This window comes from Puntigrus tetrazona, chromosome 4 (genome assembly GCF_018831695.1).
Source record: "Puntigrus tetrazona isolate hp1 chromosome 4, ASM1883169v1, whole genome shotgun sequence".
NCBI classification, from domain to species: Eukaryota; Metazoa; Chordata; class Actinopteri; order Cypriniformes; family Cyprinidae; genus Puntigrus; species Puntigrus tetrazona.
The window spans coordinates 14,020,777-14,036,338 of NC_056702.1; the positions used below are offsets into that span (position 1 = coordinate 14,020,777).

The window sequence follows — 15,562 nt, forward strand, 5'->3', positions numbered from 1 at the left end:
GACAGCAACAGAACTTTACATTGATACCAAGTGAACAGCTGACAGCCTAAATATATACCGCTCTGCAATGTCAGGTGGGAAAAAAATTAGGAAAACATGTTCCTTTTTTTGCCATTTGTACAAAACAGTTGAACACTGACAGGATATGGTAAAGTAGCGAGTGGGTTAAGCCAAGTAAGGAGACAAAAATTCTTAAGAAGAAATCTAGTCAAAATGTCTGGATTATTTTTTGTGTAGTTTGGAATCAGATCAAGAGCTTCTGGTGATGTCTGATAATACAGTGTTTAAAAACACATTTCCCCACCCTGAGAGACAAGGCATATTTGTTATAGTCATCTCCGGAACAGCACAAAAACTAGTAAATATGATATTCCTGTTTTATTAGGCTGAGTGCCAGCTGACATTTCATTTACATCTTGGTGCTCAGATGTCATAACCAAGCTTTTGCATTTATTGCTCATGTTAAAAGCAGAAAGAGAACAATCATTAATCTACCTGAATTAGAAATTAAACGTAATCAATGAACAAACTGTATTAGGTTCAGTCTCCAACTTATAGTCAGTGCAACGTCATCCTACACAACTTTATTGGACCAAAAAAGCGCACTACATACCAGACAGAGTTGGGAATGTGACCCATTTACCGGGAATGATGACTATCCCACACCCCCTTCTCTTGTGATTTATGGCGGTGATATAATTTAGAGGCACATAACTCAGCCCAAAGACACACGACACCTCCATATTTGAAAGGTCTTAGCCACATTGTTTTGCCAGGGCTATTAATTGGATATACCACCTGTTATGCAGTTGTTCCCTTGGCAAAACAGAACAGCCAATGCGGTGCTTGCAGGAGCTTCCTCTACAATCTAGCCTCTTCACGTTGAAATTGTGAGATTTCGATCTGACGTATGGCTATGCAACTTAAGACTGCTTTAATCAGACTATGGCTATTTTATCTAAACTGTATTATCACTGGCAATACTCCAAGCTACTTTTTAATGTACTATATGTACTATACTTTGTGGAAATAAACAGTTGAAACATTCTTCAAAATATTTGTTTTAATGTTTTACAGAATATAGTAATCTAGGTTTGAAACAACATGAGGTTGGATATTATCACTTTTTGCTGTTTGGAAATTTGCCAGTTTTACAGTGAAATGTCACAAGCAAATTAAGAAAATGCATAATATTTTGTGCACTTGTGCTGAAAGTATAGCAAAAGTATGGCCAGTGTAACATAAATGATTGTTGTCTGTTGCTAAGCAATTCAACTGCTCATTGACCTCAGTGGTATATGCTTTAAATTAACAATGTGGAAGCAACTGCCCTATCCTGAAAGTGTATAGGCCTATTTGCTTTAAATTGTCATGTAGTGTCTTTTTGTACTTTCGAGGACAAAAGCATTTACTGTGTTTTACGGTTGTCAAGTTTCCATTATTTCTGAGGTTTTATAGCATTAGTTCCAACAGAGAAGATGAGTTTGTGTCCTGAAGCAAGATACCAAGATGATCTGTCTAATTGTGGTGCAATTTTGCAGTAATCCTGTCTGTTAACATGCTTTTTTCTCCAACCCAAAACAGTATTTAGACTTTCTTAGTGTGAAAAGAGAATACTGTTATCTTGCGGAAGCAGCTGGCTTCCACCTGAAGCATTCCAGCATTCTAAAACTAGAGGCAGGTTGTGTTTTCATGAATTGTAAAACTGATTTATTAACAGGTGGTTGTTTTTTTTTGTCATTTTTAGATGGTATCCACCAAGTGACGGCCTTCTGTACTCTCCGTGTGACCATCATCACTGACGAGATGCTAACGAACAGCATCACTGTCCGTCTGGAAAACATGTCCCAGGAACGTTTCCTATCACCGCTGCTCTCACTATTTGCCGAGGGTGTAGCTGCGGTCCTCTCAACTAGTCGAGAAGGAGTTTTCATCTTCAATGTCCAGAATGATACAGATGTCAGCGGCAACATTCTCAATGTCACCTTCTCAGCCTTGCTTCCTGGAGGAGCTCCGGATCGCTACTTCCCTTCAGAAGAACTTCAGGAGCAAATCTACCTGAACCGAACTCTGTTACAGAAAATCTCCAGCCAAAGTGTCCTTCCATTTGATGACAACATCTGTCTGCGGGAACCTTGCGAGAACTACATGAAATGCGTCTCTGTATTAAAGTTTGATAGCTCTCCACCTTTTATTGCATCTGACACTGTTCTCTTCAGACCAATCCATCCCATTAACGGCTTGCGCTGCCGTTGTCCAGCCGGCTTTACTGGCGACTACTGTGAGACTGAAATTGACCTGTGTTACTCAGGTCCATGCCGCAACAATGGCCGGTGCCGCAGTCGAGAAGGAGGGTACACCTGCGAGTGTCTAGAAGACTTTACAGGTGAGTTGCAAAACATTTTATGCCAAGGGTGCCCAATATTGTTGCTGGAGATTTACCTTCCTGAAAGTTCAGCTCTAACCCTAATCAAACACCATGATTGCAGACAGGAGTATTTAATTAGGGTTGGAATGGAACTATATGGGTAGGTAGATCTCCATAGATAGAATTGTGGCCTATAGCATTTGTGTGTTTAGCCTGTACACTTGCAGGAATATAGTGTGGGCAGAGTGGTTTGTGGTTAGGGAACAGTGTTTTGTCAGGAGCTGAAAGAATGCTGAGGGAACCAGAGAGTAGAACTGTCAGTCATTTAGGTTAGACCACAAATAGGGAAACCACCAGGGCCACTGCCTTTAGAACCAAAAGTAAGGGTGTCTGTTTCACAGGTGGACAAACAAGTGGAATGGTGTATACACCTGTGAAGGACTTATTAGGTCTTGAGCAAAGATCTTAACATGTAAAATAAAGCTTTGTGTCTAAATGACAAACATGAAAGACTTGCACAGTGATGGCTATATCTGATCAGTGTCCGATTCGGAGGCTCCTCTGCCATTCCTGACCACCTTACCCTTCTTTATCAAGGCCAATTACCTCTCTAATTATCTCGCTCAGTTCTTTGAAGGTCACAGTTCAAGTCCAGATATTCTTGATCCATTATGATGGCGTTGACAGCCTGCCTCTCAACATCTATCCTTTTCTGGCTTTCTCGCATTAGAGGAAAATCGATCTGTCTATTTCCCTCCAAGAGAAAGATTATCCCAAGGAAATCAGGGGTCATTACAGGCACAGGGACTGCCATCCTGTTCCCCCGCCACACATAAACACCCTTTGTCCAGATCTTGTCTGGATAATAGCTGATATATAACACTGCATGAGCTGTGTGTCCATCTTCGGTAAGGGAATTGGTGGTGCCATAGAGGAACTCTTGGATTGTCAAGTGCTTCCGTATGGAAAGCTGAGACTAAGTCAGGGCTGATATTTTGAAATAAGGCCAGTATAGCAGGGCTCTTGAAGTCCAGTGCTGGAGGGCCATTGTCCTGTAGAATTTAGTACCAATTCAGATAAATCACTGGCTCAAAGACTTCAAGGGTAAAACATCCATAGAACTGCAGGAGAAGCACATGGTTTTAGCCAATTGTAATCCATATTAAGCATTTGTGGCAATGTTTCAATCCTTAAGCAGTGCAACAAACACTGTAAACACCGAAAGTGCCATAATATATTTAAAAACCATACAAATTCAGTAATGACTATTTTAATGATGCTAAGTTTACTGATGAGGCTGGAATATTAACTCAATCTGCTTAATGTGTGTTCCTATAATTTCCTATAATTGTTTTCAATGGGAAACCATTTAAAGTGACACTTTGCACATTGTGTTTATATTCTGGGCAAATCTGCTTGCCTGTACAAAATATACACAATCTCTCTCTCTCTCTCTCTCTCTCTCTCTCTCTCTGTGTATAATTTATATATTTTTTTGTGCATTTTCAATCTCATAAATTGAACATGTTCCATCTCCAATATCACAAAACCCACGACACCTAACAAAATTTGCTCTGGTTATGGCATCCTCTATTCACTGGTTGCTCACAATGCAAATAAATGACGCACAGAAATATGTCAGAGCAAAATTGCCTGAGGGGGGAATTGGTTCTCTATGAACCACCCTGCTGTCTACTTCCTAGATCTACATGGTGCGAAAGCCCCTTATGTTACCCACCTGTCTGTAATTTGTACATCCTCATAGTTTTCCTTTCAATTAACAAGTTTACTTTATTTCTGCTAATCCTGTGCAGGTGAGAACTGTGAAATAGACGCCCGCTCTGGTCGCTGTGTCCCCGGGGTATGTAAAAATGGAGGTGAGTGTGTCAACCTGCTAGTGGGCGGCTTCACGTGCAACTGCCCCTCTGGAGAGTATGAGAAACCTTTCTGCGAGATGACGACACGCAGCTTTCCCGGACAGTCCTTCATTACCTTTCGAGGCCTTAGACAGAGATTCCACTTCACTGTCTCCTTCATGTAAGTGATGGGCTATAATTGACAAGAAAATTGTTTATGACCTCTGTGTCATGCTCTGGTTTACCTTTTTGTTACACTGACACGTCTTCCAGAAGCTTTGCATGCTGTAAAGTGTAATTTGTTGAAGAGGTTGTATAAGGAGCCCTTGAGCTCTGTCTGGCTGGGCGGCATGCCTGGACTTATCTTCTCATTCTGGGTCATACATGGATAATCCTGATGTCAAGCTCAAATCAGTTTTGCCCTTTCTGTAGAATTTATTTTAGCCTATTAGGTGTTGGATTTCTAAAGTTAGGAAGACATATAGATAATTTGTTTAAAAAACGTTGTAAAGTTAAAAATTAAGGTTCTGATTTATTTAGCAACAAATGTTGAGTCAGGGTCATTAGAGAAATATTTGGGCTCCTGTGCTGAGTAAAAACAGGAAGGGCTACAAGTTGAGAGAGCACTATCAGTGTTTTTCTTTATTTCTATTATGTTCCTGTAGTAGAGCAGCTGGTCTCTGACACCTCTGCCCTTTGTGCCACGGCCCAGACATGATGAGGTTGGATGTACCTCCCAGGGCCAAGAAACCACTTCCTGTTTCTGGACCACTGCCTTACGTTCACTTCCCCTCTGATTTTTTCCTTTCCTCTCTTGATTAATAAATGTTATTTCTTCTGTCTGGTTTGGAGATTTCTTGTAGCTCTTGATTTAGATCTTGAATTCAAATGAGAAGTGCACTCAAACCTTGACACATGTAAAGATTTATAAGGGGGTAATGCAAACATTTAATAAAACCTGTACTTCTGGTTGTTCTGATCAAAGTTTTTTTTCTGTCCAGGTTTGCCACAAGAGAGAGAAACGCCCTTCTTCTATACAACGGTCGTTTTAATGAGAAACACGACTTCATAGCAGTGGAGATTATTGAGGAGCAAATTCAACTCACCTTCTCAGCCGGTACGATAGTCCTATCAATATTACAATTTAGAAGCCACTAACACTTTAGTATAGAAATCAATTCTCACTGTTAACTAGTTGCTTATTAGCATGCTTTTTTTAACTTTCAGTTTAACTACAGTTATGTCAAAGCAACAATTTAAGGAGAGTTTTGCACGCTAACGCTAAGCACGTTAGATAAAGTTGTCAACTACATAGATAATAACCAGCAATTTAACTGCACAGACATATGAAGGTAACTTTATCGTCCCCTCGAGTACTGAAGTTTGCTACAACAATAGTAACACACCTTAAGCATGTACAAAAGGACCATGCACTTCCAATATGTTAGCCAAGCAGTCACATATGCTTTTGTAGCATTTGTTGCTCCCTGTATGTAACATTCACTCCTGGGACAGTAGACGGTAGTGTTGACAATATATGGTAACATGAGGTCATCATGCTACATTAAACAGCTTGTTTGTGTAGCCATGTGTTACTTAGAGAGAAAATAGCTTTAGGTGAATGTGTTTATGACAAAGGATTTATTAGTTCTAAAGTGTCCGAACCTTTAATGAGGCTATGCAGTGACCCAGATGGTCTTTCCAAATGTGTCCATGCATGTGTAGGGGAAGACACACACACACACACACACATTTAAGCTCAAAGGTACTTATAAATAACACAAGAAGAGCACAACCCTATAATGGGACTGTTGATCTTATAGCACACATAAATCTTTCCCAGACAAGGAGAACAATGCCGTGTCATGCTGTGGAGCCTGTTTTACATGCTGCAACCCATGACATTTGTACTAAAACTGTTCTTTTGACCAGTTCAGTAGTCTGGCCCACCATTCTTAGTTTTTCAGTGATTGAAGGGCTCAAGGGTAATAAACAAAGACAATAAATTAATATACAGCTTAGAAGATGTTGCAATTGTTTACCAACGAGGCTACAATGATTGGTTGTTCTTTACTCATTCTTTATGAATACTAGTAGTGGCTCCTGCCTTGAGTAAATATTCTTCTAAATCCAGCGTACATTTTTGCTCCCCTGCCCTTTGAATGAACTTCATTGATGAGAGAGAATAGCCGAACATGATTAATAGTTGTTATGTTAGCGGCTTTATACTTTAGACACTAAGTGAGTTTATATTGTAGCAGAGGTGACAAAGCCATAATTTATACAAGAAACACCTTTATCACAATCCAAAACACACTCTTGGATATCTGTTTTTATTTTATACTCAGAATTGTAGCATTTTGGATGTTTGTAGTGAAGTCTTTACCAGCTTTTCCAGCTGCGCAATGTTAGAAACTAACTAAATATATTTTGGCAACAAATTTGAAGATTCACAGATTAATTTATGCCAATAAATATTTAATTGTTTTGCTGCAGGAGAGGAGCCTCGGGGAATGTTGTTGGGAACCACTGCTATATGCTATATAGGTTTTTTTTTTTTGTGTGTGTGTGATATACTTGCAGCGGCTGTATTTCTTAAATGCTCACATCGGCATGTTGTGGTTGTATTGGCAGTAGCAAATCTCTGTACTTGCTCTGCCGCCGCAGCAGCAACGTAGAAGATCTACTCCGCCATGACCTAATACATTAACACTGTCATGCACATTACCATGAGAGTTGTCATGACAGAACTTTGTTTAAGTTTTTGTTAGCAGCTTATATAGCTAAAAGTGAATGTGTTACGCAACTTTCAAACTGTATTTTTTTCTTATCAATTAATATTGTTGTCTTTCCCTTCTAGGTGAAGCTAAAACAACTGTCGCACCTTTTGTACCAGGTGGAGTTAGCGATGGCCAGTGGCATTCGGTTCAGCTCCACTACTACAACAAGGTAAGACTGTTTTGCTTTTAAATGTTGGGTTTTCGCTTATCCTGGAATTAACAGGAGAGATGTTGTTTGTTCCCACGATGGTTATCTTACTTTCCACTTGCATCTGACCTGAGGAAGACAGGAAATTATTTAATAGCAGTTATCGGATTCTCCATGTTTGACTTGCATTGCATTTCACTCAACTGGAGATTGTTTTCAAATGCTTCCACACCCAAAGGCAATAGCGTGTTAGCACAACATTGCATAATTAAGTCTAAATGCACTTACTAGCATGTTTTTGCATGTGTTGCTTACTCTTCCGCAAGAAGATTACGATTGGAGTTTATCTAGAGTTGCTCTCACCATTTGACAGTCTCAGAAAGACAATCTGCTAACTGGAGGCCACTGGGTTCTTGTAAAGCTTTAAAAAAACAATTGCACATGGGTAACAAAAGACACAGTCGTCTTTATTTCTGTCCTGTGATTCTCGACTCTTCCAAGCCCAGAACATCAGAAACTGAATATGCTATTGTGATGTGCCAGAAGTCTTCCTGCTTGTAAGATACTCCAACTTGAGTTTCATAAGCCTACTTTAAAGATCGTTTTCCACGTATTCTTCAAGCATATCCTTGTACTCGTATAAAGTGAGCAGTAGTTGGGGATGAAAACAATGAGGAGATCTCGAATGTCAAGGGACATTTTTTTTTTTTATTTACTGCATAGAGGCTAATGTAGATTTCTGTAATGGCATTCATTGATGAAGATATTTCAGACTAGTTTATTGTTGGATCTTTCTAAAGATACAACAGAAGAATTTAAGTTCTTTATAACCCTGTTGAAAAAAACAGCATATGCTGGTTAGGTATGTTTTGAAGCATGAAAGATTGGTTTAAGCTGGTCCTTAGTTGGTAATGAGCTGGTTGTAAGTCGTCCTGTGCAGGAGTTAGTTGCTTAGGACCGGCACATGACTAGCTTAGTCATTTTAGGACTAGTTGGCTAATGACCAACTTTACAACTAGTTCAGGACCAGCCTAATCCAGCTTCCCTGATTCCTATTTCTAAGATTTTAAAATTATATTATTATTGGATTTGAAATAGAACATTCAATTTAGCAAACTGTGTGTAAAACCTTTAATGTTTTTAGTACAAAAATTAATTGTACAGAAAATCCTTGGATTTTTGTCATTTTTAAAGCGTCTGTACTTGGCAACCACATAGCACACCATAGTATCATGTAATGGATTTTTGGACCCGTATAAGTTCCAAAAAAATGTGTTTAGTATGCATTGTAAATTGCTCCCTACACAGTATGCTATTTGTTATGCAGTACTTGCTTTTTTTGTTGTGATTGAGCACATGCTAGTTTGAAGAGCTCTTATGCCCTGTCTGAGTTGCTATTGGTGGAACACACACACACACGTTTACAAGGCACTAAATAAACACAATCCATAGTAGGTGCTGAGAAGGTGTTAGACCACCAGCCAAGGGGGAGTCCTTACACATCACTATGACAAAAACACTCCACCTGCCTCCAAGACACACACAGTGAAAAGTCACAGGGAGGCCAGAGACGCAGCAAGTGTGTGACAGCCCGCAGCTGTTGTCGAGTGCGCGCTGTGATTTACCGTAGTGAACTGTTTAAACACACACACAATGGCACAGGAGAGCCAATCTCTGTGAGAATAACCAACAGCAGGGTCACGTTTGGAGTTGGATGTGAAACCACGCCATGTCCCGTGGAGTGTGAGAACTGTCAGGAGTGGGTATACTGTCCAGATCTAAAGACATTCCTTCACAATCAGTTAATGCTTTCCCTGATTATCACCTCCACACAGAGCCAGAGAGAGGTCTGTTGGGATTTCAGAGGATTTCAGATGGAATCTGCTCATACTTTCACAACCTTTTAAGGTACCGTTGCACTTAAGGGAATTTATAGAAAGACAAAGTGTCTTACTCATACTAATGCCCAGTGCTTAATTTATGGGGTCAGAGGGTGAATATATAAAAGCCTGTGGGCGGGTTGCATAGTAGAGTTTATGCTATGTCAAAGAACACTGCAAATACATTCATTTCAAAACTGTGCATCAAAAGAAACATGCGTTTGCGAAAGTATCCCTATTTAATGTGACCAAAATGTTACAACAAAGAAATTTTGACTAACTTTAACCAAACTTTTTACAAAGTGTCGCACCGCCATGCCAGATCTGAACTTACCAAAGAAAAAGACAGTCTATATTAATGCAAGATATAGCACTCCTTGTGGCAATGTTGAGAGTTGCAACCTGACAGATTTTGGAGCAATATGGCTTCACAGTGTTTCTGTTTTTTGACAATTTTGGTTTTGCTAAATTGTCATTATGGCAGCAGTCTATCTGTCTGATGGGGTGCGAATAGATGCTTCATTGATTTTGTCACAATAAAGAAGGCAGAAAAAAACTATTGCAAAAGTTCTATTTTGAAGAGTTAGGTATGTTTTTGTTTATAAATTTACATTGAATTTAAACAGTGTAAAACCAACATTTGAACATTTAAAAATGGTTCTTTTTAGTCGAGATAAACTTTGCTTGTAGAAATATTACAAATATTATTGTAGAAATATTATTTGATTCCTAGGAGAAACCAGTCCTGGAATACACGGCGATGAGACCAAGATGGTGTAAATCATTGAAATGATTTTTTAAGGATTAATGATATATATTTTTAAAACAAATTAAAATAGAAGATGGTTTTTACAATATAATAATATTTAACAATATTACTTTTTTTACTGTATGTTTGATCAAGCATATGCAGTTATGGTTAAGCACAATATAAAAAACTACCCAAAAGGTAGTATACTGTAAATTGTATAATTATTAGAGTATTAGTTTATCAACATCAGACTATTAAAATACATAGCATTGCATGCTTCTGTATTTACATTGACGGCATGCATTGCAGTTCTCACAGTTAATTTCAGACCTTTCAATTTTCTTGCAGCTTAGAAATGGATTCCAACTTGATGCTTATTACATGCTGGATATATATCACAGACACTAATCTAAATTCCCAGACATCCCCATATAACTCTAACTATTATTCACTTATGAGTTTCAGCTGTTAAGACAAGTGCAATATACTTTTGTATGCTAAGAATACTTTATTTTAATGGACAAATAAATGTAGTTTGGCTTTGTGACATTGCTAATTTGTAAAAATAATAAAGGTCGGTAACACTTTATTTTTGGCTGATTAGCATGCATATAACTAGAACATTAGCCATTCATTAGTGTAAATTTGGCACATATTAATTACTTATTCTACATGACCTTATTCTACATCCCTATTCCTACCCAATACCTAAACTTAACAAAATTCATATGCGCATCGTGTATAAATAAAAACATAAAAAATGGTTCAGAGAACCTAAATTCACTTCAACTTGGCTTTATTTCTAAATCACAGCACAGCACAAGAATGAGATCAAAGCACATTGGTTCACAAAGCAGCTTAACAGGGTGGTAGTACTTAGGCCCACATTCAGTAAATCTAAAAAAAACTGGCAAAGAATAAACTATCCTCTGTTTTAACATGCTAAATAACTTGCCTTAAACTTGTCTTGTTTGCCTAAAAAAGACAATTGCACTGTATTGAAAGTAAAGTGAGTGGATTTAGGGTTTGAAGGCAAGCAAACGGCATTAAGGTCAAAGTAAAGGGAGCCAGCTCACTTTTAATTTAGCCTACGGATGGGTGTAACGGACGCGGGCAGGTTTACTGGGAGGTCATGAACTATAGATGCTGGAAAACTTGTATTATGTGGAATTTATCGTTCCTTTTATATGGATTTTTCCCACATACTATAATTAGTCATTAATTCAATTGCAGTAAATCATTTGTACAGTGAATCCTTAAAAAAAAATACAAACATAAGTGCATTTACTTAACAGAGCATGTTATACCACATTGAGAGATTACATGTGTTAAATATCCATGAAAGAGTAAACTAGTTACCTTTTTTCGGAATTATTTTGTATTTGTAAATTTTTATCAGTGTTGCTCAAGAGGCAAACTGCTTGATTTGGTGTCCATGCTAAAACTTTCCTAGAAGAACTCTTCGAGCAGTTTATTTTACACAAAGTCTTTTTTGTTTGGAGTGAAAGCACCTGAATCTGCTTAAAAAAGTAGAATTATTTTAGTGTAGTGGTATTGTATAGGTTTACATAAAGGCTTTTCAGTGCAATTGAGCCATCGGTCTATTTATTAATGGATTGTTTGGTTGCATGTAAACAAGCTTTTAATGCCTAAACACGGACACAAAAGTATATAGGGGAAGAAAGTGGAACTTTACTTGGAATAAGCTCTCAAACCAAGTCATTAGTCTGTGGTTGTGTTAGTAAGCCAGTTTAGTAGCATACAGACATCTCTGTTAAATGTTATAGTGCTTTGGGGCTGGTTTTACTAGCGTCTGCTGCTACTTTAAAAGGGCTTTCAACATCTGTGGGGTTGAAGGGCTTCATCATACATTCTAATCGCCGCTTTCTCTCCCGTGGTCTACGCAGGACAGCCTGCACCTGCTGGACTCCAGTGGGGTGCTGCGCGTCCATCTCTATACCGCCTGGCTGGAGCTCACTCATAAGGAGGTACCGTATCCAGTGACCTAGCGTAGCTCTGCGGTGGCGGTTCTTGCTATCCTTCCGGTCTCAGGGTCCGCATTTACAAAGCATCTCGGAGTCTCCCGGGCTGCTTTCGGATCAGTTCTGTACTCGGTTAAATAGAGATAAAGGGCAGCGTTAGCAGGAGGCAGTCAAATCCTAAATCTGCTCCTGTAGTTTGAGAAGCTTTGTGAATACAGACCCACATCTTCTTCTCTGACTCCCAACAGCTTGTATATGCGTCCAAAGAGATTGGTTCAGTTGGTCTCCTTTTCATTTCTGGAATGCCTGATAAAGCAGAGTTGAGAGCAGTGCTGCACTTTCAGATTTAAAATTTGCAGCATGATGTAAAAATTACGAAATAATTTGTTTTAGCAATTTGTTGCAGAACAAGTTAGGTTCAGCGGGAGTAGGTCTTAAAGTTGGCATATTTGATAAACCCTTAATTCTTTTTGTAACATTGTAAAAAGGTTAACCAACCCCCATCTGAATTACCTGTATTCCACTCTATCCTGTATCCTATAAATACAGAGTGTGGGAAATACAGGAAGTTGAAGTGTTGAAATGGAGGCTTTGTCAAATTGAGGGCAGCAACTCCAACCCAATCGAGACTTGTGTAGTTTGCAGATACCTTCTATTTTTGTCAGCTCTGGTAACTACGAAAAACAAGATTTATTTCTGTAGGAATATTGTGAATTTTTCCCATATGGAAAACCAGTGTGTCTCCACCTCATGGAAAGGTGTTGGGATCAACCAGATGCTTTAAAGGGGGAAATGGGTCAGGAGAGAGGATGAGACAAGCACAGCCAGTAAGCACGTCACACCCTGTAGAGGAAGGAAGAATGACATCATGACACTCCGTGCAGCTATAAAGAGCTGCTGCTTTTTAAAACCTCTGCGTGAAGCTATAAAAGAAACAACACAGTTGACTGAGTTGTAGTTTATTTTTGAGGTTGTGGCTGCATTTGAGAATTTGTGCAAACCGAACCAAACCAAAAGGTATCAACTTTTCCAAATCTTAGTTGTGAGCCAACCAAGCAACTGCCATTGAGGTTAATAGGAATGCTTTCAGACTAATTTCTCATGATCTAAGGACCTGTATCATATCTTCTTTACAGAGCTATGGATTGAGAAAGAATTAGTATGTGACATTTACATTAGTACATTTACAGTACATTCGATTCTTCCAGTCACTCAGGATAAGTACAAACGATCTAAAGTGCAAAATCAATCGTCCACATAAAGCTTTTTTTTTGTCGTTTCATCTTCAGACAGTAGTGAGATAATTGGCCCAGTATATGAGGAGATTAGCATTGAGCTAGTGTCAAGATGATGGAATTCATGTCAAGGGATTTTATCAAGAATGACTGCCGATTTCTACGGTTTGTAGATCTTCTTCCGCCCGCTATTCAGCTGTCATTCACTCCATAAAGCTCTCGCCAGAGGAATGCACTCAAGCTGAATGTATGATCAGGCCTGCTTTACTTTTAGAACAGACCGTTATGACCTACTCATTCATCATACTATGGTGTACAGAAGAGGTTGTCCCATTTGTTCACTTTTGGAGAACAAATCAATGATTGTACTCATTAGAGTTCATATTTTCTTTTTTCCAGTATTAAATATCTGGGGAGTGCCGCTAAAAGTTAATGCTCTATCGTTTTTAAAATATCCCCTACATCAAACCCAACCCTTAACCTAGTGTTAACAAATGCAAAACTGGTATAAAAACAGATTTGTTTTTATAGATTAAGTCTAGGGTATATTTGCAGCAATAGCCAAAAATACATTACATGTGGCAAAATTATAGATTTCTAAAGAATCATTAGTATAAATCATGTTCCATGAAGATATTTTGTACATTTCCTACTGTATTTTATATTTTTTTCTAACTTAATTTGGACAGCAGTTTTCTCAGAATTTATATTTTTTGCACCCTCAGATTCCAGATATTTAAATAGTTGTATTTCGGCCAGATGTTGTCCAGATAATGTATGAATCTCATTCTCGAAAAAAAGACCCTCATGGCTAGGTTTTGTGGTTTTGTGATTCGCATCCGAGCTCATCACCTCCGTACTGCTACTGAAAATAAACACTAATACATATGAAGCTGGATATGTGAGGCTAATGTTTAAAAGTAGCAGCTTTCAAATGTCACGGCATGTCAAAATTGTTTTGAATTCATGGTATTCTTCAAGTAATTGCGTGAAAATTAGGTTATTAATTGAAACTGTGGACCTCCAAATCATCCGTAGAGTTTATAGGGAGCATTCTCACTGTAAACTATTGACTTATTATGCCTGTTATTAACATATTGGCTTTTTAGTAATACTTTTAAAGCACATATTGTGCATAACTACTCTGTGTTGTCTGAAATTTGTACAATCCTCTTGCAATTCAGAACATTTCATGGTTCAGTCTATCCGGAATGTAAAGAGTTTTATTATGTGGCATGAATGTCTTCAGTAACCTGTTTGATGAAGAGAAGTGGACATTACCTGAAATAAGATACGGCTTTGTACCTCCACACTTTTCCTTCTTAAAGGCGAGTTTTGTGGATTACGCACATAGCGTGGGACAAAAGCTCACGTCCATCTCTTAGCACGGCGAAGCACTGATAAATGAGATGTGTTATTGAGACACATGAGTTTAAAAGTGGTCCCCATGTCCTGTAGGCCAGCCGACAACACCGTGCTATGTGTATGTCCTGAGGGTGTGTGTGTGTGTGTGTGCTCATTTGTGTGAACTAGGGCCAGTTCCCTTGAATTATTCACAGCTCTAGGTTTACACTGCCAGAGGGCAGGTGAGGTAATGCTGTTTGATAGTGAAGGAGATCAGTGTGACAAAGACACCCCCTCCTGTACGACATTTATACACAGATGGATTCTGTCATGACACCTGCTCGAGACACAGTTCCACAGGAGAGAGAAGGAAGGTTTGAGTGTATGTATGCGTGTGGTGCAAAAAATGTCCTTAATATAATAGTAATAATAATAATACAAATGAAATTGTCTCTTAAGCTAGACGTCCTGTATTGTAAAAATGACCCTCATGACCCTTGTCTGTGTGTGTGTGTGCATGTTTATGACACAACTTTGTATAATGACATGGGTATGACAGGAATTACAACATGAAGGTGATTTATGAGGACACTTTTTGGTCTCCCTGCAATTCAGAAGGCTTCTAAATAATACAGCATAAGAAATTTTGCTTCCTGTCTGAAGTAGGTTAAGGGTGATAGAAAATAACTATACGTTTCTTAAAGAGTCCCCATAAACCACAAAAACCAATTTGCGTGTGTTTTTTTACATAAGAATGTTTTTCAGGAGAAAAACTTCATTAAAGTATCGGTAACCCTTAACTTGCTTGTTCATCCATAATCCTACCCAACACCTAAACATACTGTAACAATTACTTTACTATTAATAAGCAGCAAATTAGGAATTCACTGAAGGAAAAGTCATAGATAGTAGTGAATAAGTGTTACCAAAATATTTATTAGATGGCAATTGGATTTCGGTTCCCCCGGGTTGCCAGTTGGCGGAAAACACATATAACACAAACACTCGTAAAATCTTACCGTTTTAAATGGGTTGTGACAAAAAAAAAAGAATGGGCTCGAAACGAGTAAAATGGCAACACATACCCACATTCACAGCCCTGAGAAAGCTGTCATACCTGAATATATTTCACAAGTAATGCGAAAGTGTAAGATGACTCTAACGTAGTTTTTTTTTCATGGTGTTTTGTAGTTTTGTCTGTAACTCAATCCGTTGATT

General features: G+C 38.5%; 1 protein-coding gene across 9 annotated transcripts in view; it reads left to right on the forward strand.

The window, feature by feature from the left end:
* celsr1a (cadherin EGF LAG seven-pass G-type receptor 1a) overlaps positions 1-15,562 on the forward strand; it is a 71,552-nt gene that overhangs the window by 26,647 nt on the left and 29,343 nt on the right. For 6 of the 9 annotated variants that reach the window (XM_043237084.1, XM_043237081.1, XM_043237082.1 and 3 more), the window contains exons 2-6: positions 1,748-2,386; positions 4,183-4,405; positions 5,226-5,341; positions 7,085-7,173; positions 11,691-11,771. In XM_043237084.1, coding sequence (XP_043093019.1) covers positions 1,748-2,386; positions 4,183-4,405; positions 5,226-5,341; positions 7,085-7,173; positions 11,691-11,771 — 1,148 coding nt within the window. The remainder of the gene's footprint in view (positions 1-1,747; positions 2,387-4,182; positions 4,406-5,225; positions 5,342-7,084; positions 7,174-11,690; positions 11,772-15,562) is intronic. The other 3 variants (XM_043237087.1, XM_043237089.1, XM_043237088.1) reach the window with 1 other exon arrangement.